This window comes from Acanthochromis polyacanthus, chromosome 21 (genome assembly GCF_021347895.1).
Source record: "Acanthochromis polyacanthus isolate Apoly-LR-REF ecotype Palm Island chromosome 21, KAUST_Apoly_ChrSc, whole genome shotgun sequence".
Classification (NCBI taxonomy): domain Eukaryota; kingdom Metazoa; phylum Chordata; class Actinopteri; family Pomacentridae; genus Acanthochromis; species Acanthochromis polyacanthus.
This window is the reverse complement of record NC_067133.1, coordinates 20,672,228-20,698,314: the sequence shown is the minus strand read 5'-3', so window position 1 is coordinate 20,698,314 and position 26,087 is coordinate 20,672,228. Positions and strand designations below refer to the sequence as shown.

The following is a 26,087-nucleotide window of genomic DNA, read 5'->3' as shown; positions in this document are numbered from 1 at the left end:
TCGTCATTAACTTCCTCGAAGCTTATAACCATGCAGGATACAAGATGGATATACCCTGTACTGCAGATGTATTTATATCTCAAATCACTAGACTACGAGATGTTATCAAGTCTTTAGCCAAGTTGGCTGAAGTCTTTAAACCATAATATATCTAAAGCTGCAGATTTCCCAGGCAAAAGTCTGGTAGCAGCTGAGAAAATACTTTATTTGTTGTGTTTAGAGCTATAAATTATAATTCAGTCACGGGTGCATACCATTATAGGATTCAACTTAGAAAAACTATGAAATACAAGCAAATAAATGATTGTAAACAGTGACAGGAATACACAGATGCTTTCTGCAGTCATCCAACCGGTTCCGTTTTCAGCAGTGGACTTTACCACAGGCTTGCTTTTTTCCGCTTATCTTGAAATTGTGTGGAAATCAATAGCAGGACTAGCTAGCTGAACTACTGTCAGTCTGTACAGAAGCCCACACTCAGGAGGCCTGTCTCCATGGAGACACAAACAGGGCATGAGACTACCCTCAGGTGAATTCTCTGTGTGGCTCCGCCAGCTGAATTGGTCCATTTAGGTTTCATTTTCTTTCTTGTCTACATCTTTCTTTTTCTCCTTTTCTTTCACTTTCTCTCCTACTGTTCGGCTGTAGACCCTAAGCCCGACTTTTCTATCTCTTTCTTTCATTCACTCACTTTCTGTGTCTCTCCCACTGACAGGTAGCATGGCTAAAATTCAAGAGAAAATATGAGGGGAAATTGGGTCTCTATACATAACAACTGTCACCGGGCATTCAGGGGATGGATGCTGATTTGCCCCTGTCAAGGTTGCAGAGATGTTTGTCAGCTGATCTCATAGCGTGGCCCATGCGTGCTGTGATCTTCCCTCTCCTCTCTCTGACAGAATTTCTTTTCACCTTTTTTGTGTCCCCAACTCTCTTTTACATTTTTCTTCTTTTTCTCCTCACATTCAGATTGTTTTCTGGCATTTCACCTCTTCATTAAACAGACCGTATATGGAAGTGTCTCTAGTTCCTGCATCACAAGGTACATTTAGTGCTTTGAGTTTGTTTCGAATTTAGCACAGCAACCCCACTGGATTTGTTTGAAGAAAATGAGAGATGTCTCCAAAATGTCTGATCAAAGCCTGGCTTAGTTGCCCAGGGGCTTCAACTCATGTTGATAAGATGTCCAAGTGCCAGTCATGGAGCTTATGACTGCCTAGTATCTAAGCAGATTGTATATTTTTAAAGTGCTAGATATAAACGAGGAGGAGAGGAGAGCACAGCCATCCAGTGAAGGACATGGATGTGTTTAAGGGCTCTGGCAACCCGTGCTGGAGGCCTGGCAGCTGGGCAGAATTCTTTCATATCCTGCTATGACAGACATTTTCATACATACACAGGCATGCATGCATGAGTTCATGCTCTGTCTCTCTTTCTGTAAATCTCTCTCTTTAATACGCTCACTCACCACTCGTGCCATTATACACACTGATATCCCTTTTTATTGTGGGTGAGGCTATTACAGAGCTAGGCTAGATAGGAGAATGAGGTTCTCAGTTTGAGTCTGCAGCTGCTTGTGTCTTCATCACCCTGAGAGGTCTGTGCTGAAAGTTGTTTTGACCACCTGCATGTCAGAGTAGGGGAGATTTTCCTCATGTTTTTTTTCTTTATTATAGTGCTGCACAAGCTTCCTGGTCCTTTCTTTGCACAAATGGGGAAGGACAGTTGGAGGGCGATCAGGGTAAAGAGGGTTAAGGTCAAATTCTACCAATACATTGTCCACACCATAGAATCAAAAACATACAAATCAACATAGTGAGAGGAAGTGGGACTTAATATATAACATATCTAAATACATAATAGTAGTATCACATATCAATATTATGTATTATTAATGATGTTATAATTTGAGATTTGATGAGACACTCTATGCCTGTATGCTATATAAAACAATTGTAATCACACATGTGCAGAAGCACAACAGGAAGAGACAAGATGCGCGCGCACACACACACACACACACACACACACACACACACACACACACACACACACACTATGTTTTTCTATCATTGTGGGGACATACCATTGAGTCCCATTCATATCTAACCCGTAACCCTACGGTGGCCGACAGGGACAAACATGCTGCAAACTGCAAAAGCGCTGCAAACACAGAAATGATCCAAAACCAAAAACTCACAAACGCATAAAATAAATGCAAGAAAAAAAATGCTGCAAGAGAAACATGCTGCAATCACAGAAACGATGCAGAAGCAAAGACTTACAAAATCACAAAACAGATGCAAACGAAAAATGCTGCAAATATATAAAAACACACACCAACCCTCAGAACAACCGCAAGAGAAAAACGCTGCAAATTCAATCCACAATGGAAGTGCGCTGCTCTTTGATAATATTGTATAAAAATAATATTGTGTAAAAGATGCCAGCCAAGTAAAACATGATGCTACTACTAAATGAAAACGTACCTTTTCACACTAAAAAATATCAGACACTTTCATTTTCTTTTTCTTCTGCTTCTCCTTCATCTCTTCTTCTTCGTGTCTGGTGCCCTTCCGTTGTGGATGGAATTTGCAGCGTTTTTCTCTTGCGGTTGTTCTGGGGGTTTGTGTGTGTTTTTATATATTTGCAGCATTTTTCATTTGCATCTGTTTTGTGATTTTGCAAGTCTGCTTCTGCGTCGTTTCTGTGATTGCAGCATGTTTCTCTTGCAGCATTTTTTTTCTTCCATGTATTTTATGCGTTTCTGAGTTTTTGGTTTTGGATCATTTCTGTGTTTGCAGCGCTTTTGCAGTTTGCAGCGTGTTTGCCGCTGTCGGCCACCGTACCTAACCCTTACCCTAACCCTAACCTTAACCCAGACCAAAACAATGCCTAACCCTAAATAAACGTTTTTGCACTTTTACTTTTTTCGGTAACAACAACATGGCCAAGAAAACACTTTCCATTTGTGGGGACCCAAAAGAGGTCCCCACAAATTACATGTTTTTTGGTTTTCCTATAGTTGTGGGGTCATTTGGTCCCCACGAGTATAGCCAGAACCTGGGCACACACACACACACACACACACACACACACACACACACATGTTTGTACTTCTATCTTAGTGAGGACATCCATAGGCGTAATGTATTTCCTAGAGCCTTACCCTAACCTTAACCATCACAACTGATTGCCTAACCCTAATCCTTACCCTAACCCTAACCAAACCTCAATTCATACCTGTTCTCTAAAAACAAGTCTTCACCCTCAAACATGGCTGTTTCAAAGTGAGGACCGGCCAAAATGTCCTCACTTTGTAAAAATGTCCTCACTTTGATAGTTAAATGCAGAAAATGGTACTCACCATGTAGCAAGTACAAGAACACACACACACACACACACACACACACACACACACACACACACACACACACACACACACACACACACACACACACACACACACACACACACACACACACACACACACTGGTCCCAGTTCACATATTAACACTTGTATACATGGAGAGGAACATACTGTATGGACCAAGACAGGCTCATATTCCACTGGCCCCAGGCAGCAGCTATTGTATTGTGATAAATGGAGTGTCTCCCATCCCTGTAGCCACAGGGCACTGCATTGGTCCACTGGGAGCCCGTGGAAGCTTGGTGGCCATTCTCTTAGGTTTCCTGTCTCCTGATTCAGCAGCAGCTGTGCGCACCAGCAGGAAAAAGAACATGCAAAGGGTAAAAATAATTCACTGGAGATTCATGGTATAGGATGACCCCTAAGGCAGTGGGATAGACAATAGTCTTCCTTTTACCTGACAGCAAGCCAGGCAAATATAACAGCACTCTATAGATGATGTCATCAGGATCAGGAGAGGGGACCTAAAGAAAATGTGCCAAAATGCTAAAAAAAAAGAAAAGAAAAGCGGCTTGTTTTGTAATGACTTACTATAAAAAGCCTTGTTTCATTGCACCACTTATTCCAGATCATCTGGATATGATTGCTGCTTGTTTGAACCACCACAAAACTGCATCTCATACGGAGACACTTAATCAAAAGCTGAACTTGGCAAATTTGTTTTGCGGTTTCAAGACAATCTCTGACAGTTGCCCTGGCTGCTTCTATGCCTACAAGCCACTCAGGCATTGAAGAAGACTGAGCTTTATGGCAACAATGGCAGGCGTGCCAGTGGAGCCAGGCAGTCATCGTGGTGGGCTGTCAGAGAGAGCTGTGTGGCAGTACTGTGTGGTTGAAGCGCCCTGCTCTCCCCATAATGGAACAGCTGTTTGGAGCATGGTGCGCCAGGGCTCTGGAGCACAAAGTAAATAGAGGAGAAGAGCAATGTAAACAGAGATGGGATGGTGGGAGCTGCTTCTCTGCTACCGTGAAAGGGGGTAAACACCCCAGAGAACTAGACGGAGGGGTTGTCAACACAGGAATGCACAAACACCACTACACAGAAAGGTATAGAAAGAAAGGGGAGTAATCTGAATGAAGTAAACCATAATGCTCTACTCTAATCTCAGTCCCCAGTACTGGACGTGAATGTTTTTATTTTGCTTGGGATGGATATTTACAAGAGTTGAGACAAGAACTATGCCTGCTACCTTGGAGCCCATTCCCAGTTTCTCTGCTTTAAAATCTTATTTTGAATGTATGCCTTAATTTGATTCAATTTTGGGTGAGACTAATTAAATAAGCTCCAACTGATCTTCCTCTTAAGGCGGCCAAAGGTCTTTCTTTATTATTTATGAGATATAAAGTGTTTCCAGCTGTCCTGCACTTACAAATGGGATAGTATGAGAAGGCGCCTGACCCCTTTTATGACAGGCTGTAATTTTTCCTGCTATTGTTAGGTCAGTAGCGCACTGCGGACAGCGAAAGAACAACCGCGGTTGTTGGCACGGTATTGTTTTGTAACGCGACACATGAAGACATCCATACATGCTTGATAAAACCCATATTTATCTAAGCATGGAGGTCGATTTAGGACCGACAAGTGACAAGCAGCCCTTCTGACTGTGCGGACAAACTGGCTCAGCTGAATGTTAAACTACCCTCATGTTTTTTCTTTTTTTTTCTTTGGTTGTGCAAAAAAAAAAAAAAACTGAGGCTGGGAGAGATTTAATCTTTTAGATTCAGAGACCCATTTCAAAATTCAAGCCATCCTTTTATTACACAGTATTCTAAGAATGTTGCCAAGTCGGGTAAATATGCAATAAATGAGCAGTTTAGGTATGATACATATCTGAGATTGTTGAAAATGCGTGGCTAATAAATTCTCCTTTTTTTACCCCTGAGTGGACAAACATACTGAATCCTCCTTTCTGGACCTATCTACTCTTTTTATTTTCCTTGTTGATTCATTTGTAGACACACCACTACCATATTACACAACAGAAGGACAAAATAGGAATGATTTTGGGATAAAGGACTGATTCCAAACCACAAATAAAAATGGGGAAAGACCCTGAGAATGAGTCATGCATTTGTTATTTTGTCACTGCCATGTAAACAGGTTGGCAATATTACATTAGAGTTTGTCCGCAACATATGTAGCAAGGAGCAACAGTAATCCCATGTAATACTGTGGAAAGCTCTTTTAGCATAGCTGATACAGAATCTTTACAAGCCACTAATAATGAGCAACAGAGAAATGGATTAGGGGTGGCATTGCTGGATCTTAGCCACAGTAAGCAATACACAGCGCAGTTAGTGAGTTGACTGTGTGTTGGCATATGCAACATAGGAGTACAGATTAGTCCAGCGTATCCCTATGAGGAAGTGTAGGTATTTGCAAACAGCAGGTGGTTCAGCATTCAGTCCACCTCTGAAGGCTTTTCATTACTCATGCTGTTAACACACACACACACTTACAGCTTTTCAGGGTCTCTTGCACCTAAAGTTGTTTAATTACAGATTCTGAATAGAGTCTTTGCACAAGATGATAGGGGTCTTGTTTATTATCAGACCTACTAAAAGATTTGCAGACGAGCATTTAATTTCCCTTAGCACTTGCTGCTGTCATATGCATGTCGTATTTCTCTTACTTGTAAATGTCGCTCTTTAATATTTGTGTATGTTCAAATGTAGAAAACAAAGATGCTTTATGTTTCTCAGACTTTAGCTGCAGATTTACTTCATATTATAGAGAAATTGCTCAAAATGTCTGTGTCATTGAGGTTAGTCCACCATGGCACAATAGCTGATATACTCAAAAAAAAAGGATGATCAGAGGTTTATTGCCATTTATAAAGATGCAGTCATAGCCTGAGTGATCTGTTTGTCCTGCTCTCTTCTCCCAGCACCTTGTTAAGACCCAATACCTCACCTCAACCCCATGGCTACACACTCACAGACCCTCACACACACACAAACACACACCAAGCTGTCTGTCCCCTTTTCAACCCCCTCACAGTCAGAGGCCAGACAGGGTCAAGCAGAGGGCGAGACATTTATGAGGTGTAGATATTTGTGCAGGAAAGCATTCCTCCTGTTGACACTGAGCAACACAGTCTGGATGCTGACCAAGCTGAACTAGATGGGCACTGAAACTTAAGGCAGGCAGACCGGTTTGTTGAATGCGAGATAACAGAACCCACATTAAACATTTTAAAATGTAGTCCAGAAGAGAACAGTGATAACTTTGGAGCACTGATCTGTTTCGGTGCCCTTATCTTCGCCCACAGATACAGCATGTTTGCTTGTTTAGGTATAATTTGCTGAAAAGATCCTAATTACAGCCCAAAATTACATTATTAGATCCCTGATGAATACTGTGCTGACTGCGTGTCTCTAAGCATTGAGGGGAATGAAGGAACACCATGTCAAAACACGACAACAACCTTATTACTGCCACACACACCCACTCTTAACCCTGTCCTCAGCTTGAGTGGTGTGGAGAGTCCCTCTTACCCCCGTGCTGCCGATGCAGGAAGGGCCATGGCTCGGACACGGGGCAGTGGCCTTAGTCAACACAAAAGGTTGTGGTGGTAAACAGAACTGTTTGTGTTCACTGGGCCACTGTTGGAGATGACTGATGTGCCCATTAGCCCCTGTCTGGGCATTAGGGGGAGGGGTGCCGGCGCTCAGGCTCCACGCAGGACAAAAAGACCCCTGGGCCTGCAGAGAAAGGTCACTGACCCATATTGTGTTTCCTTCAGGCCTAGCCAGTGGTTATTTCACTGATTCAGGTTACAGAAATTGGCTTTGTCAAAGCTGATGAGCATGTATGCAAATGGACAGATGCTGTAGGTTATGGGTGGTGTGGGTGGATAGAGGAATATACCTGCTGCTCCAGGCAGTGCACAGAGAAGGGTACATATTGCTGCTGGCACTTTGTGCTCTACTAAAAATTCATGAAACTAGACTTTGTTATTGAGTCAAAATTTGAGGTGGGGGGGAATAAAACGGCGTTTCAGTCTGCTAGTCTGTTTTTTTTTTTCTGTATGATGTATCGTGCTTTGTGGTCCACTAGAGAGCACCCTTCTTTACTTCTATCCCTAATTCAAGAGATAGGAAAAATGTATATATAAATTTCTTTATTTTGATCAGAAACAAACATTGAATTTGAATAAAATCTTACATTTTTTGTTAGATTTATATCATCTATAAAAATTTCAACCCTATATCACAGGTTTATATATAAAATTGCAGCACAAATACAGAAATAACACATTTACAAATCTTAAAAACATAAACACACTGAATGCCAACACACTTGCTCGAGGGCTGGGGACAACATGGTAGTTTTAGTAGCTTTTGGGCCTGTCGTGTTTTTTGTTGTGTTTTTTTCCCCCCACCCTACAGATACACTATCAATGGACCAATTCATTTTCAAATGAAAATAGGCAAATATACTTTATCATGAATCACAAAAATTCATATCTATCTCTAAATCAGTCAATATCATATTTACAGAGCTTGGCAGATAAACCCAGCAGGCTTTATTTGATGCTGTGACAGATCTGTCTGTATTTACCAAGGAACACAAAGCTCACATAAACTTAGTTCAGCCAGAGACACTTACAGCAAAGGATTTATTGCAACAAATAAAAGAATTTGGCAGAAAAGGGGCTTTGTGCTTGATGGTGCTTTGCAAATGAATCCAAGTAGCCTCAAAATTCTAAGGGGAGCACATTAAACCTCCCGATGGGGTAAGAACAGAGCCAAGCATGGACGTATAAATGAGATATGCAATATACATAATGCACAACAAGGCAAGAGCTGCACAGCATCCAGTAATAAGAAACTAGCGAGAGGTGGAGGCTGGGGGATGGTTAAGGAAGAAATCAGTCATGTGATGTAGGTAGGAATAAAGAGTATAACCAGTAGCAGTAAAAGCAAAGCAAAATGATCAAAAGGATGAATGTGAGTTTGTCATGAAGACTCCTTACAGACTTGCTGTTCTGGCAATTGTTATATTCAAGCGATACTTGTTTTTCCTTCCTTTGACAACAGCAACAAATCTACCTTAGACATGTGGAGAAAACAGTACACCTACACTTTGTTTTACAATTTGTTTCAAAAATATTGTTTCTTTGGTTTCAATTACGTGTATATTTGCCCCATTTGGAAGATAAAATTTTGTTTATTTTGTCTTTCAAAACCAATGTCTTAGTCACATTATGAAGCCTGCTCAATCTGGCTTCTTCTGAATTCACAGGGACCCTCTGAAATATCTCACTTTCTTTTTGTCACTTACAAGAAGGAGTGGCAATCTAATGCTTACTCCACCACATATATATATATATATATATATATATATATATATATATATATATATATATGTATATATATATGTATATATCACCCATATACAGTATGTAAACAGTGTATCTGTGATGTAAACGCATAAAAACTGGTGTGTGGCAACAGTTTTACTGCACATTTAATGTTATTTCTGTGTTTAAATCAAAGCAAATTACTGCCTTTACATTAGTCTTCTGATAAAACTATGTTTTAAAAACATCTGTGCAAAAAAATAATACTGGACTTAACATAAATGTGTTGATGGGTAATGGCAGGTACTGTAAAATGGTAGGCACAGTAAGATGAAGAGGACACAACCAAAATAATAAAATTCATTCACAGAGGTTTGTGGATGAGAAGAATCCAGTGTTGCTTTATTTCTTTTCACTAGATGGTCTCTACCAGACCAGTTTTATTTAAGAAATGCAAATGCGACATCACACCAAGAAAAACAATGTCACATTCTCATAAAGCGCTCTTGGCATGAACAAACAGCAACATTGACAATAAATAAAATGTTGGCAAACAAAATAAAACTTTGTGAACAAAAAAAAAAAAAAGCAAAAACACTTGGAATTGCATATCAAACAAGACAAAAACAGAGAAAATGTACTTGGCACAACTTAAATAAACTTAAGTAATTTTCAGATTGAGTGAACCTATTCTATGTCCATTGCTTTGTGAATCTGATTGTCCTTCACAGTTAGCATTGAGTTTGTGTGTATACTGTACAAAATAGACGCAGATGGCTAACAAAACTAAAATAATCTGATTCCATCAAATTATCAGTACTCAACATCTTACTTTGTCAGTACTTTGACCTTCATAGTAATACCCCCGGGTGGCATTTTGGTGCATTTTGTATGAAACAAAACTGCAGATACATGTGCAAGAAACCATTGTCACAATGCAAAGCCAATACATATGCACATGGTGGACGACAAATATTCTCTAAGTTACCAGTGATTTCTGATTTGAGTTGAGTACAGGTGCTTAAGAAATTAAATAAAAGAAAATTAAGGTATTAAAGACACTTTGGTATTTTGTAGGCCATGCTGTGCTAACTATGCACTGATGCACATTTACCACATTTTTTTAAATGACCTAGCCTTGTTCTAAATTGATTTGTGTGGACATGATTATAGTGATGCCAGGACACTCATCACACACAAATATTGTGTCGTAATAGTACACTCATATCACTGATCCTAAATCATTTTTGACCCGTGATTGCAGTCCAGTGGGATCTGCTTTGCAAGGATGACCGACTCAGAGGTACATAAAGGTGTTTAAAAAAAATAGGCAAACAAAAAGTTGAAGTAATAGAACACTTATACAAAAAGCCACTTGACCTATTTTTTAAACAGGGTGACCCCTCTCTCTCAGAGAGTGAGTCTTGTCCTGTTATAGACTAAATCCTTCTGTCTTTGTCTGTGCTCTGTCTGTCTCATTCTGTCTCAGCAGGGCATATGCAGTGCAACACTAACATCTCCAATCTTGACTTCCCAAAGCAAAGGAAAAACACAACGTAATGTATTCTACACCCATATAAAAATAAATCAATTGCAAACATGGAAAGATACATCTCATATATACAATAAACTCCTATATAAAATAGCTTTTATGTACATATAAACAACAGACAACAATACAATAATCGAACTGTACAATGTACACCTGAACAGTTAAGACAGGTGAGAGGTACTGAAGTGTATGGCTTGATTGGGAAAAATTCTAAATATTTACAGACATCAACTTTATGTCCTATACATGTTTTCAACTTCCCTGGAATGAAGAGGCCTAGGGTGAGGTCTATGGCTCTCTTTCATTTCCATTCCCTCAGGTAAGGCTACCTCTAAAGAATTGGTCCACGGTGGCTATTGAGCCTCATTTACTTTGCACAGTCTAATGCAATCTCAGCTCTCCTTTGGTGATTCATGATAGGAGCTGGAAGCATGAGTCTTAAAACCAGTTGTGAACTATCAATTACATAGGATCTTTGAAAAAGATTAGTTAGATGATTCACACACCACTTATTAAATTTAGTGAAGCCCAGGAAGAGCCAGACTTTCTACAATTCTTCATGAAAGAATCAACCAGTTATGGACATCCCCTTCGCTTCCACAAAGGTTAGACGCCAAAAGACTCCAGTGTGTAATCTCAGAGAGCCCTGCCTAAGCGCTGACATTTAGTCCATGAGTCCTTGAGGCATACCCAAGGAACATTTGTCATTCTGCAAGGCTGAGTAGTCTCGTAGTTGAAAGCATATCCTTCTTCCAAAGAAGTCCGCCGTAGTGTCCTCATGGAGGTTCAGCACATGATGGAAACCCCTTCAGCAGTGACCAGCTGACCAGTGGTGGGGTCATACGTCCCAGCCAGGTAGTAGAGTTCTGGGGAGTTACTGTTCAGCTTCTGATTGCGGGTCAGACACTCATATTCCTCCCTGCTCACCACCTGGCACTTATGTGAGATTGTCTGGACGTCATTCTCATCCTCATGACACGACTGGTACAGGGCATGCTGGATAGGGAAATGGCAGGGTTAGTTGTATCATATTATCCCTAAATTAACAAAGAAAGAGTAACATCATTTGAAAAGTTCCATACGCCACAAATATAGTGTGCCCAGTCCCATCACGACTTACTTTGCCATCTCGGTGCCTTTTTCCTAACTTGGTCTCTTCAGGGTGGTAGAACCACTTTACTTTGACTACCATGCTGGAGGTCCAGGATTCCCAGAAGTTCTCAATTTGACCTACATATGGGAGGTTAGGGCGTCCAGCTGAGAGGAACACAGCACAATCTCCCACTCTCACTGTGTCTCTGCCTCGCACAATGGCCTTATAGAAAAGCTTCCTGGCTTTGCCCTTTAGACCTCGCCTCTGTGGAAAACCAGACACTTTGACCAATCTTCTTTGATAATGATGGTTATTATTGACATTTCTTGACCTCTAGTGACATAGTAGTTTAAGCTATCTGAAATGATATAAAAGAAAACAAGGTAAATCTTTATCAGCTAGACAATACATGTAGTGGAAAGATGAAAATATATATATATATCAAATTCTCACCTGTGTAGGGTTTCCTGACCATCTCCACATTTGTCGTCCTGTGAGGAATGCAGACATCTTAGGCCTTGGAATAAATGAGCTGTCATCTGGAAGCATTCTAGGTTTCTTCATAAATTCCTTAATTGATTTAGAGGTGGAGTGGGTGCATTCTTTCCTCTTCAAGGACTTGCTGTTGGAGATCTGGTCAGGGGTGCTTCCTTTGGTGTTGGAAACGGCCACAGCTTTGGCCACAAAGGAGTGTTGGCGAGGCCTGGAAGAAGTAGAGGGTTCAGATGGTTGCAGTAGCCCACGGTGGGAGGACAGACAACTCTGCAGCATCAGTGTGGAATTATCCTCATCTTCTGAGCTGTAGGATGAATCATTGTCGGAGGAACACAGGCTAGAACTTGACAGAGAGCCTGAAGAGGAGGAGCTTGAAGAACCAGAGGAGGAGGAGGAGACAGAAAGACGAGAAAGGAAACGGCCAGCTGTCCTTAGACCTCCTGAGGCTGCAGCCAGTGCAGCCCTACTCCTCTCCTCCTCTTCTTCCTCTTCATCATCATCCAGATCTGAGTAGGAGCTGTGACACTCTCTGTGAGAGTTGAAGCCCAAGTCACCATAATCTCCCAGGCGCAGAGATGGAGAAGGCTTTCTTTGGGGTGTGGCTCCTTTCAGGAGAAGTTCTACCCTGGAAGCACCACCCTTTTTGTTGTCTTTAACCAGCAGGACTGGGTGAGAGTATGCCTCCGTCCTAGGCATACCACTCACACTGGAAGACCCACCTCGCAGCAGCAGAGCCTTGCTGTTTTTTGTCTTGGGAGAAGTCACTCCTTCGTGATCTAACTTGACCAAGAACTCTTGTCCAGATTTCCTGGCCCTCGGCATAACCATGTTTTCTTGCCTGCGCTTCTCACTGTACAGCCCACTTCTGGGGCCCAGAGATAAACCCGGACTTGGTCCTGTAGACTGTGTACAGAAGGATGAGTAGCCATTTGCAATGCTTCTGAAGGAGTCCACCTCAAATGAGCTGCTGCTGAAAAGGCCTTTGCTTGGGATGGAGGCCAGTACCTGGGTCTGAGGCAAGGAGAACAGGTCATCTTCCTTTCCTCTCAAGGCCTTCCTGGGTGCCCCATTGAACTGAAATAGATTGTCAGACGTTCGCTTCCTGGTGCTAGCTAATGAAGACCAACCCAGGAAAGGTAAAGGATTTTTATTGGCATTTTCCACCTGCTGCTGCTTTTGCTTTTTTCCAGACCCTTTCGGTCTTCCTAGAATGAAAAAAAGACATTACAGATGATTTAGCAAATTACAAATGATGAGACATGGCTGTGGCTCATTTGTAGTTACTGTACTCCATCCAGTTTAATCAGCAGACCTGTTTACTGTAAAACTATACAACAAAATAGACCCACAATAAGTCCTATTGTTTTCCACTGCTTCTAATTTTATACTGAGACTACGTCAAGTGTGTTGATTCAACTCTGTTAATTTTCTCACCCTAATTTTACATGCATGATGTTGGAAATATTAGAAATAGTAGACTTTGAACAAAAACCGATCATTACCAATAGTATCTACTGCAAGACCATTATGCTGGATTGCAGATAGCTGTACACAAACCGACTAAATACTGAATTATCACCAAGAACTTACAGTGGGTATGGAAAGTATTCAGACCCCTTGAAATTTTTCACTCTCTGTGTCATTGCAGCCATTTGCCAAAATCAAAAAAGTTCATTTTATTTCTCATTAATGTACACTCAGCACCCCATCTTGACAGAAAAAAAAGACATGTAGAATTTTTTTCAAATTTATTAAAAAAGAAAAACTGAAATATCATATGGTCATAAGTATGCAGACCCTGTGCTCAATATTGAGTAGAAGCACCCTTTTCAGCTAGTACAGCCATGAGTCTTCTTGGGAATGATGCAACAAGTTTTTTCACACCTGGATTTGGGGATCCTCTGCCATTCTTCCTTGCAGATCCTCACCAGTTCTGTCAGGTTGGATGGTGAACATTGGTGGACAGCCATTTTGAGGTCTCTCCAGAGATGCTCAATTGGGTTTAGGTCAGGGCTCTGGCTGGGCCAGTCAAAAACAGTCAGAGTTGTTCTGAAGCCACTCCTTTGTTATTTTAGCTGTGTGCTTAGGGTCATTGTCCTGTTGAAAGGTGAACCTTCGGCCCAGTCTGAGGTCCTGAGCACTCTGGACCACTCTGGTCCTGGAGCACTTCCTCCAGGATATCTCTGTACTTGGCCGCATTCATCCTTCCTTCAATTGCAACCAGTCGTCCTGAACCTGCAGCTGAAAAACACCCCCACAACATGATGCTCCCACCACCATGTTTCACTGTAGGGATTGTACTGGGCAGGTGATGAGCAGTGCCTGGTTTTCTCCACACATACCACTTAGAATTAACACCAAAAAGTTCAATCTTGGTCTCATCAGACCAGAGAATCTTATTTCTCATAGTCTGGGAGTCCTTCATGTGTTTTTTTACAAACTCTATGCGGGCTTTCATGTGTCTTGCACTGAGGAGAGGCTTCCATCGGGCCACTCTTCCATAAAGCCCCGACTGGTGGAGGGCTGCAGTGATAGTTGACTTTGTGGAACTTTCTCCTATCTCCCGACTGCATCTCTGGAGCTCAGCCACAGGGATCTTTGGGTTCTTCTTTACCTCTCTCACCAATGCTCTTCTCCCACAATTGCTCAGTTTGGCTGGACGGCCAGGTCTAGGAAGAGTTGTGGTCATCCCCATAGATATACTAGATGCCTCACCGGCCAATGAGCGATGCGTCAGTTGCCATCTTGGAACGGGAGCAAGCGGGAGTAAACAAACCAGCGATAAGCGTGTTTATCACACAGCGATTGACAAAAAAACTCGAAATGCCACAGTCTTGTTCGGCCTGGGGCTGCACAATACAACGCAACCCAAACACAAGAGCACAAGGAATAGCATTCCACAAGTGAGTATGTCCTTTCCATTGAACTTTTCACAGATTTCACCAGATATTGTAGCAGAAACCCATGGTATGATACCAAGACGTTGTCAGTCTGTCACTTCTTGATGTGGCTATATCTTTGGAGAAGTGCACACAGAGATGGCAAATTGGGTTTCAGAAATAAACTCATCCTGAACTTAGAAAAGGATATATTGTTTTTGATGAGCAGTTAATGAAATCAATATTATATCTCGCTTTTTTTCATGCACGCATGGAACACAAGTAAATTGAAGAATTTAGGCATGGTTCCAACTTTGTGCCAGCTTTGAAAATTCTTTAGTAGTAAAGCACTGAAAATGAGAAAAGAGAAAAACCCTCAAAATTTTTATTAACTTAATATTAAACTTCAACGTAATTTCAAGATAATTGTTCAAAGATGTTAATCCCATATGGAAATGCGGCACAAAAAAGGAATAATCATTAGACTAAATAAATAAAACTTAGAAGCTGCTTATCATGGTGATCAGAGAAACCTGACATCACAAAAGGTCAACACAACAAACAGTTGCAGGAAAAGGGTCCTTAAAACTTGTTGTGCTGATTGACACCATCTCTTTGGGAGTGTAATCAAAAGACGACCTCGTAAGCTTTCAAATGAGCCATACCATGTCGAAATCTATGCATTACAAGGAAAGTTATGACCGAAAAACTGTGGCTGTGTAATGGTCTCGCATGTACCAGACGTTGTTTGTTTACAACTTCACTCCCGTTCCAAGATGGCGGCCGGTTGACGCATCGTCAGCCTATGCTGGACAGTGGCGCGAGGCTTCTATGATTTCTATGGTCATCCCAAACTTCTTCCATTTGAGGATTATGGAGGCCACTGTGCTCTTAGGAACCTTGAGTGCTGCAGAAAATCTTTTGTAACCTTGGCCAGATCTGTGCCTTGCCACAATTCTGTCTCTGAGCTCCTTGGGCAGTTCCTTCGACCTCATGATTCTCATTTGCTCTGACATGCACTGTGAGCTGTAAGGTCTCATATAGACAGGTGTATGCCTTTCCTAATCAAGTCCAATCAGTTTAATTAAACACAGCTGGACTCCAATAAAGAAGCAGAACCATCTCGAGGAGGATCAGAAGAAATGGACAGCATGTGAGTTAAATATGAATGTCGCTGCAAAGGGTCTGAATACTTATGACCATGTGATATTTCAGTTTTTCTTTTTTTAATAAATTTGCAAAAATTTCTACATTTTTGTTTTTTCCTGTCAAGATGGGGTGCTGAGTGTACATTAATGAGAAATAAAATGAACTTTTTTGATTTTGGCAAATGGCTGCAATGACACAGAGTGAAAAATTTCAAGGGGTCTGAATACTTTCCGTACCCACTGTAGATTTCAGATAACTGATATATGTCAGGTTAAATTAACCCTCCTGTTATGTTGCAGGTCAGATTGGCCCATTTTAAATTTAATTTGTTTTTTTAATGTTTAAAGTATTTTTGGTATAAAACGTCTTCCGTTTGACTTCATAAGTGTAATCAACATATAAAATAAAAATGATTTATTTCACATAATTGCAAACCCACCCTGAACAGAACAGGTGCTCCAAAATAAGAAAAAAAAGTTTTTAAATCAATGTCATGCAAAACTATTGGATTTTATATGTAGATCTTTCCAGTGTACATTAAAAAGTTCTAGCATGCATTCTTTATGAAAAACAAGTGAATTATCGTCATTGAACCATTATTTGTGAAAAATAAAGAACACAATTGCTGTAAATATTGATTTAAATGGTTAACAATGGAGTTAATAATGAGATATAAACAACTTTTGTTACCATTTTTGGATAACTGAACATGTCCCAGGTCAAACTGACCCATGAACATTATTGCTGAGAAATGAACCCAACAGCAGGGTTAATAGTGATTTTGTATGAAGCAATAAATTAAAAATAATATTTTGATTTGATTTAATATGGCTGCTAAAAGACATGCCATTTCTGTTAAAATGCTTCATCCAACTAAAGCTCGGATGAGATTTAGCTTAAATTATTTGCTAAAACAACACATAAATAATGTATGGGATTGTGCTACTCCGGATAATGTGGGTGTTTTTTTTCTTTGCTTTTCTTTTTTTGCAACTGCTGGGAAATTTGAGTTGAAATTTGTGGTTTTCAAGAAAAAAAATCTTACCTGGTCTTCTTTTAGTGACAGTCAGACTTTGGGCGTTGTTTACAGTGTTTTTAGTGCTGAGTCTGTCAGAAGGTTTGTCATTGATGGGGGCCTGCTCCAGACTGGAACCTCTCTTGGCTGTTTTCCCACTGGGTAGCAGCAAGGCAGGAGATGACTCCCCACCTAAAGGACAAAGAGTAGAAGATTTGTCAGCATTTACAGCTAGGCAACACATTGCAACATGAAAGGTCAAATTAGCAATTACACAGATAGGAGGCACCCACAGTGAATCTGGTATCCTGGAGGCAGCAGGCGGATGTTTGGGAGAGAAATCTTCCCTCGATCTCCATCATCAAACTCTACCATCACTCCCCCCTGCTTCCCCTCGTCAGATGAACCACCTGCAAGATACATAAATGAACTTCCTCCTATGTGCTAAAAAGTGACTGTGTATACATACAGTTGAATATAATGTCGATGTCTCACCTCTCCGAACGTAGCCTGGGTATAAGCAGCGTGAGCGTTCACTCCAGTAAGCACACACCCTTGTCCCTTCGCTGAGCATAGTATCTGACTCTGGACGTATATCCAGGACCTGGAAGCCGTACCAAAACATAATTAAGATTCATTACAGGTTGTGCACAATGCACACATAGACATGCATGCATTGACACTCTCACACACACACAAACAGTGTAAGAGCAAAGGAGCATTGTGCATGAGCAGCCACTGTGCCACGTTTCCAAGCGGCACTTATCTCATGCCAATGTGCCAGTCAGGGCTGAAAAGAACGGAAGCCATGATGCAGTAAATCCTGACTTGCTGAGTAATACTAAAGAGGGCCTGAATAGAGGGCTTGTGATTGCAGGTTGCCAGATCCTCCCTCCAACAATGCAGGCAGCCCCAGCATCCGCCACTCACTGGGGGCTCTTTCAGGTTGCTTTCATTTACTGTTGCCATGGCGAGGCACCCTTTGACTGATGAGGTGTGGTTGTGAGTGTGTGCGCATACGTCGGTGGGTAGGGGCGGGAGGTCGGTGAAAATCGGGGCATTGGTGTCAGAGTCAAATAAATGGCTTTTGGACTAATTTAAAGACATGAAAGTGGAAGTATGGCATAATTAGAACCAGCTGCTATGTGATGAGTGTTTGGATAAGAGCAACGTTGCCAGAAGTGCTTAGTGTAGAGAGTTAGGACACGGCACTATGAGAAGAATTAGTGGAAAAAATACATTAAACATATGGGCAGGTTTACACACGTGGACAAAATTGTTGGTACCCCTCAGTTAAAGAAGGAAAAACCCACAATTCTCACTGAAATCACTTGAAACTCACAAAAGTAACAATAAATAAAAATTTATTGAAAATTAAATAATCAAAATCAGCCATCACTTTTGAATTGTTGATTAACATAATTATTTAAAAAAACAAACTAATGAAATAGGGCTGGACAAAAATGATGGTACCCATAACTTAATATTTTGTTGCACAACCTTTTGAGGCAATCACTGCAATTAAACGATTTCTGTATTTGTCAATGAGCGTTCTGCAGCTGTCAACAGGTATTTTGGCCCACTCCTCATGAGCAAACAGCTCCAGTTGTCTCAGGTTTGATGGGTGTCTTCTCCAAATGGCATGTTTCAGCTCCTTCCACATATGTTCAATGGGATTCAGATCTGGGCTCATAGAAGGCCACTTTAGAATAGTCCAACGCTTTTCTCTCAGCCATTCTTGGGTGTTTTTGGCTGTGTGTTTTGGATCGTTGTCCTGTTGGAAGACCCATGACCTGCGACTGAGACCAAGCTTTCTGACACTTGGCAGCACATTTCTCTCCAGAATGCCTTGATAGTCTTCAGATTTCATCGTACCTTGCACACTTTCAAGACACCCTGTGCCAGATGCAGCAAAGCAGCCCCAAAACATTACTGAGCCTCCTCCATGTTTCACCGTAGGGACAGTGTTCTTTTCTTCGTATGCTTGGTTTTTGAGTCTATGAACATAGAGTTGATGTGCCTTACCAAAAAGCTCCAGTTTGGTCTCATCTGTCCAAAGGACATTCTCCCAGAAGCTTTGTGGCTTGTCAACATGCATTTTTGCAAATTCCAGTCTGGCTTTTTTATGAGTTTTTTTCAGCAGTGGTGTCCTCCTTGGTCGTCTCCCATGAAGTCCACTTTGGCTCAAACAACGACGAATGGTGCGATCTGACACTGATGTACCTTGGCCTTGGAGTTCACCTTTAATTTCTTTGGAGGTTGCTCTGGGCTCTTTGGATACAATTCCAACGATCCGTCTCTTCAATTTGTCATCAATTTTCCTCTTGCGGCCACGTCCAGGGAGGTTGGCTACTGTCCCGTGGGTCTTGAACTTCTGAATAATATGAGCCACTGTTGTCACAGGAACTTCAAGCTGTTTAGAGATGGTCTTATAGCCTTTACCTTTAAGATGTTTGTCTATCATTTTTTTTCGGATGTCCTGGGACAATTCTCTCCTTCGCTTTCTGTTGTCCATGTTCAGTTTGGTACACACCTTTTCACCAAACAGCAGGGTGACTACTTGTCTCCCTTTAAATAGGCAGACTGACTGATTATGAGTTTGGAAACACCTGTGATGTCAATTAAATGACACACCTGAGTTAATCATGTCACTCTGGTCAAATAGTTTTCAATCTTTTATAGAGGTACCATCATTTTTGTCCAGGCCTGTTTCATTAGTTTGTTTTTTTTAAATAATTATGTTAATCAACAATTCAAAAGTAATGGCTGTTTTTGATTATTTAATTTTCAATAAATTTTTATTTATTGTTACTTTTGTGAGTTTCAAGTGATTTCAGTGAGAATTGTGGGTTTTTCCTTCTTTAACTGAGGGGTACCAACAATTTTGTCCACGTGTGTATATGAATACGGGTAGAATGAGAGCGGTGAAACAGAAAGTGGACAAATTTACATGTGGGAAGGCAGGATCTTCTGTAGTTTAACAACAGGAACTCAAAGATAAATCTTTTGGACAGTTGAATTGCTGTGATAACAATAGGAAGTTGTAAACACTCCACCACTAAACAAACATATTTGAGAAGTAAGTTCATTTTAAGAAGAGCAGTTGAATCTTTATGAGCCTGTAAGTTCTTCCCATCATTTCATCCAGAAGTGGAAAAAACAAAAGGTTTCGTACAATATTTACTAAATATTTTTGCCTGAACCATTGGGAATTCAGTTGTGATCATTTCCACATCACAATAATAATTATCCATAACAACCTCAGGTTAATTATATGCACAAAACCTTTAAAGATGAGGTGCCTGCACAGAAACTGTGCCCTCTTGGCAGCTTCTACTTTCTGAGGCACAATCATACCAGTTAACCTCTGCTCTACTCTTCTAGGCCTCCTCATCTTTGGAAACTCCATTGTGTGCAAACACAACGTCCCCTGCCCTGTTTGGCAATAATGAAGACTTATTTCCACAGTTGGAGAAGATGTGGGTATGACAGCTTTGCTTTGCTGACCCAGTTGTTATTGGTGCATAGAGACCAGCATCCTCTAACTCAACAAAAGTCTCCTGCAGCAGTAAACACTGACTTTATTTAGAATGCAAAATAGATAAAACGGGAGGCAAAATTTGATTATGGAGTAGATGAGTATTATAATAGGTTGCTAGCTTGCCACTTTTGCATTACTCTAGGTCTTTATGCACTGATTATACTATGTCTTTATCAATCTGAGCCTTTAAACAACTGTGTTATTTTGCCAGTGAAAGAGATGTAAAGTTCATGTGATTTTCCATGTAAACTTCACAACATGAATGGATCAAGGTGTTGGTGGGATTATCCCACCAACACACACACAGAGCCTGGTTTAACGGACATGCACAGATACCGATATGCATGAACCTACAGATCCTGCCCATCTGTTCATATTCATTTAGGAGTTTTTATGGCCTCAATGACCCTGAAAGACAAAAGGGGGGTTTGAAAAAAACAAAGCAAGCAAAGGGACTAGTCGAGCTGCAGAAAAGCCTAGAAGGCAATGAAATAATGCAACGAGGGTGTGAAGAATGTTAAAGAGAAATAGAAGCGCTGAGTGACCAAACAAGAGATGGCTTTTCTTGCAACAAAAAGCATTTTAGTGCAGTGGGGTGAACTTACAGCTTCCTGTAGCAGTTGCTCCAATGAATAGATTCTTGGGCGGTTTCCTCTTTCACCGTCAATAACAATGCTGAAGCTGGAGAAAAAAAGCACACCAGAGAGAGAAAAAGATGAGGCTATTTTCAGATGCTTGTATTATGCTTGCCTGGCTCCCATGTCATATGTTACTCCCACTCTGCTGTTGTTATAGCATCTCTTTGCTGCATGAGCCAAAGGAGAAGTATTGATACTCTGAGCTTGGTATGGGATAATGTGAGGTTTGTTATGTAAGGATAAAAAAAAGGCATGAAAAAAGATTTTTTTTAAAAACGAAAAGAAAAAAGTACTAGTGAAACTACGAGTCCTCTCATGCAAAATTCCCTTTTTTGTAATGATTAAGATGTAGACCCCAATAAACCATGTCGCACGATTGATATTTGAGAGGAAGTATTAGCTTCATCAATCAGATTTCCCACCACTTTTAGCCATGCTTCAGCTTCTGCATAGAAATGCCTCTTTAGCATGTTTGAACACTTACTAAAAAAAAAACAACATACAGTTGCGTAAATATGTCTGTGATTTGAAAAGCTGAAGTAATCCATAATTGGGTTCTGCTTACTTTGATTTCAACCCTCTAAACCTCAGTCACATTTTTACTTAATGCGCGTTTTGTATTGCAAAATAGTCACACATCTCTATGGAAACACGACACGAAAAACTACAGTTATACAATTTGCTTCAGTATTTGTTTTGTGAAAAAATTTTTTAAAAAACTTGACTCAACATTTTTCCAACTACTGCCAGGTATTATTACTGGGGAAAATGTTGGGGCAAACATGCTATAGATAGTTTACTATTTACAGTTGGGCAATGCTTACAAACTAGCCATTTTTCACACTCTGCACATCAACTCTAGAAAGATATTTCATCATGCTGAATGTATCTTCCAGCAGTTTGCTCCTCTGTACCATTTTGAGCCATGCCACATTTAATTTATTGATGAAGTATGTTTTATTTAGCTCTGAATGTCTCTAACTTGATCCCACAGTTGTCTTCGGTCTGCGCTTTTTTAAGGGCATACTGCAGTTCTGCTAAAAAGTGACAATTTCACTGAGGAGTGCAAAATTTATAATTCTTTGCAGCATCTATTTAATGTAAAAGTTTTGGGTGCATTTTTAATTAAGACATCTAGAATAAAGTGATTTTAATGAAATATTACAATTTTGTGCTCAGATTTGTTTAATGTTATGCGAGATTAGTTCAAGGATCATTGGAAAACTGAAAATCAAGCATTATTTTTTTCTTTTTTTTGTAAATGCAATACTTCAAACAAACCAACAGGTTTTGGGGTTCATATGTTTAATAAATAGAATTCCAATTAAGGTATTTAATTTGTTGACTGTTCACTCACATGTCTGGAAGATCCAGAGTGTGGACCCTGGCAGCATATAGAAGCTCATCCTCCTTAGAGATCAGCACTTTCAGTCCATCAGTTAAGAGTTCTTTGGTCAGGACACAGTTAGGAGCTGCATAAAAACACAGTGAACATCAAAATTAGCAATCAATATCACTAAAACTAACATCACTAAACACCCTCATATCAGTTTAGATCTCAAACCTTCAGGGCTTTTGCTGTTGCATGCATGCCTGCTGTCCTCCTCTTCTTCTGAGAAGCTGCTACCATCCATCTGAAAGCCCTCATCAGCCGCAAAGCTCTCTAGCAGACGACTCACTGCTCGTCCCTTTGGCTGTACAATATAACAGAAGAAACACACAGAAAAATAAATGGATACAAAGATAGATTTAAAAAATAAAAATGGAGATAGAAATTTGATAGAAGAAACAAGACATAGTTGAACATGCTACTTAAACAAGGATTTAACCACAAAGGGACTTTACAGTATTTGTATCATCATCTATCTGCAGCCATTTTCTTTTACATTTTTTCCACTTTGTCACCACAGTGAAGTGTAAGCCACCCCCCTTCCCACATCTCCTCCATCATCCTCTTCTCCCCTAAGATTACTCAGCAGGAGGTTGGGCTACGTGCAATGTGCTAAGTACTTTTAATAGTTCTACAGTATCAGTTCTTGTGGTGAGAAATTAGGACAGTAGATCTAACCAGAATTTTTAAGCGATTGTACGAAGGCTCGCATTTGGATTTGGTTTTGTGGTTTGCATGTAACAAAGATTTTGAATTCACTGCCACTGATACCTGTTGGTCTTTGCTCCTGCGTCCTCTGCCTCCCTCCTCACATTGCAAAGACTGAGCCCCGACTGACCAGCAACTTCTTCTCTGTAAAAGTCGACATGAGAAAGGACAAGATGAGCACTCTGGTTGTGGTGACAACCAGTGCAGGGAAGGCAGACATGGGTGCAAAGTTTGTGCCCATAAATTATCAGAAAATGATAATTTGGGAATGTGAATTATAAATTTGGTTGAACTTGTTCCCAATGTTGTGAGGTCATAATTCACAGGTGCTAATGAAACTGTGGGTATAAATTAAAATTTCTACATACTAATTTAGACAATTTGATCCCTGGTATCTGTCAGGTCTGCAAGAACTAAAGACAGTTTGCAAATTCAATACTTCTCATCAAATCTCTTAAGTAGTACGTTATTTAAAGACTACATAATTTATTTTGCTACTTTTATGCTTCCATCTCTGAGGGAGGTTTAGCATCACATGCCAAATATATATTTTTATTCATTTATCATTGCTATTTGTATTACCTTGTCACCCTAGAAAATGTAAACAGTATTAGTATATTCAGTTCTATTAATTCAGTACATCAAAAGTTCTATAAAATGCTTGAAATATTTACTTTACTGATTGCTCCTCTCAGGATGGTGCTCTTACGGGTCGCCCTCTTCAGCCTCTCATTGGTGGTTGGGAAGGTGGCTAGTCCCATGCTCCTCCGGTAGCGGTTGCCCCTAGTTCCAAGACTGCCCCAACGAGGCTCCTTCGACCTGGATCCGCATGTCCTCCTAACGCCTTCAGGCCGTTGAGCTTGGTGGTCTTGGTGGTTTTTGATTGCAGTACTCATGCCCAGCCTACAGGTGGACTTCTTCCTCACTTTGACTTCCCCCTCTGTTCCAGATAGACTCTGGGAACCTGTACGGTTCAATTACAGAAACAGATTTAGACCAAGCTAACAGAGACGGGGGAGAAACACAAAACAGATGCTTCCCATGAAGACGTGGGGCAGCTTTGTTGACTTATAAGTCATTTTCAAAGGATTGTCTTACCATAAAGCTCCTGTCTCTGTTTTTTGTTCCTGGCTTTCTGATTGGCTTCCAGTTTTACGACAGATGAGGGACTTGGACCTGCCATGGAAGAGCTAGAAGTGACGTCCCTGGGGGGTTGGGCTCTGTAATCTTGACCTTCATCAGTATCATAACTGCCTTCCTCTTCTTCATCTTCTAATAGTGATAGCAAAGAACACAGCACAGATTTAGTAGGATTTTTTAAAAACTCAGTCAGTTTATCAAATCCATCTCTTAAATCATTACCAACCAGTACAGTTCTTTAACCTGCTCTCAATCATTTCACAGGCACTTCATTAGCATTTAAGTAAATAGTTTTAACGGTTCATAGAAATGATGTATGAAGTGCTTTGCCTCAGTGGTATTTCCTGGTGTGAACCCATATGTTATTGTGAACTAGTGTTCTAGAGAGAGTAGGAGTGAGTTTTTGTGTTTGTCACTGCACTTTCTCAAGCAGCTCCTTGACCCAGTCTGCTAGTCTCCAGGGCTGTCAAAGCCTTTCACAGCCAAGTGTCCACAGCTGTGGCTGCACATCTAGCCCAGACCAGCCAACAAGGCCAATCACTGAGGTGTTGAATGTCCATACACACCCCAGTCTGTTACAAGACTCTCATCAACACCTTTTCACTCACCTCCGATTCCTTTTCAAGTGATTTACAAATTAACACAAGGCACACTGGGCATAAAGGGCCGTTCTTTAAGAGGATACTTTATTCAATGCGTTAGCAATCCTCTGGTCAGATATGTACGGTAGGGTTTGTTTTGTGTGTGTGTGTGTGTGTGTGTGTGTGTGTGTGTGTGTGTGTGTGTGTGTGTGTGTGTGTGTGTGTGTGTGTGTGTGTGTATATATATCATGTATTGATATATCTTCTGTAGCATGTTAGATCTATGTTGATTCAAGAAACTACTTGACAGATGGGTGTTCCATCATACAGGTAACAGTCTCATAGCTGGACAATTAGATATCTCTACCATGTAAACTTGTTTCAAGTTCAAGGAGGAAATCCATGTCTTTTCTTCTTTGGCTAGGTCATTACCTATGACTGTGCATGTCTTCTAAAGTCTCAGTATTCACTGCTGTACCTTGATCAGAGGAGTCACTTTCTGCCGGTGAGCTCTCCTCCTCCTCCACTGCTTCTTGCCTCTGCCTGCGGAGAACCTTCGCCCTTGGCTGGCTCAGATGGGAAGAACCCTGTGTCAAGGCAGTTGATCCCTTTTTACGTCCACGGCGCACCAGTCCAATCCAGCTCTCTTGAGGGACACTTTCCACACTGGCTGCTGAGAAAGTTTGCAAAACCAACCACTTTTTAAATCTAGCGTGATTACTGATGGAACTTTCATCAGTGCGTTTCAACTGCTTATTAAAACCAGACAGCACGAGGCCTAATCTGATTGCCAGGACCTACCTGTGTCGCTCTGTCCTCCAGACTCTTGCCTGGACTCAGCTTTGCTCGCGCCCTGGCTTCTGTGTCCATGCTTGGTGTTGGAGCTGCAGGGTGAAACTTCCTTGTCCCTCGAGCTTGTCCCTGAGAGATTCTTTTTAACCTGGCCCTTCTGTTTGAGCTGAGCCACATCACCAGCCAACTTGGAGCTGAGCACACTGTGAAGACTACTCTTTCTACAGCCCTGTGCTTTTATCTGCTGCAACAGAGAGAGATGAGAGAGCCAGAGAAAGCCAGTTACACTCTCGGTTGCAGTAGCCGCAAAAGCATCAGAATGTCAGAGCAAGAGGGCCCTCATTTGCTCACACACAGAGAAGAAAAAAGATTCATAGA

At 40.9% G+C, this 26,087-nt stretch overlaps 1 protein-coding gene across 8 annotated transcripts in view; it reads right to left on the bottom strand.

Moving 5' to 3' along the window:
* Window positions 1-7,539: 7,539 nt before the first annotated feature.
* Window positions 7,540-26,087, bottom strand: part of LOC110962848 (BAH and coiled-coil domain-containing protein 1) — a 70,593-nt gene continuing 52,045 nt past the window's right edge. For 3 of the 8 annotated variants that reach the window (XM_022210905.2, XM_051941034.1, XM_051941033.1), the window contains exons 16-29: window positions 25,719-25,953; window positions 25,396-25,590; window positions 24,295-24,468; window positions 23,871-24,160; window positions 23,260-23,340; window positions 22,663-22,792; window positions 22,456-22,570; window positions 21,066-21,141; window positions 17,415-17,523; window positions 17,213-17,329; window positions 16,950-17,111; window positions 11,835-13,081; window positions 11,409-11,645; window positions 7,540-11,284 (exon numbers count right to left, since the gene is read on the bottom strand). In XM_022210905.2, the coding sequence (XP_022066597.1) occupies window positions 11,075-11,284; window positions 11,409-11,645; window positions 11,835-13,081; window positions 16,950-17,111; window positions 17,213-17,329; window positions 17,415-17,523; window positions 21,066-21,141; window positions 22,456-22,570; window positions 22,663-22,792; window positions 23,260-23,340; window positions 23,871-24,160; window positions 24,295-24,468; window positions 25,396-25,590; window positions 25,719-25,953 (3,378 nt within the window). In that variant the 3' untranslated portion in view covers window positions 7,540-11,074. Of the gene's footprint in view, window positions 11,285-11,408; window positions 11,740-11,834; window positions 13,082-16,949; window positions 17,112-17,212; window positions 17,330-17,414; window positions 17,524-21,065; window positions 21,142-22,455; window positions 22,571-22,662; window positions 22,793-23,259; window positions 23,341-23,870; window positions 24,161-24,294; window positions 24,469-25,395; window positions 25,591-25,718; window positions 25,954-26,087 lie in introns of those variants that run through there. The other 5 variants (XM_022210906.2, XM_051941035.1, XM_022210908.2 and 2 more) reach the window with 4 other exon arrangements.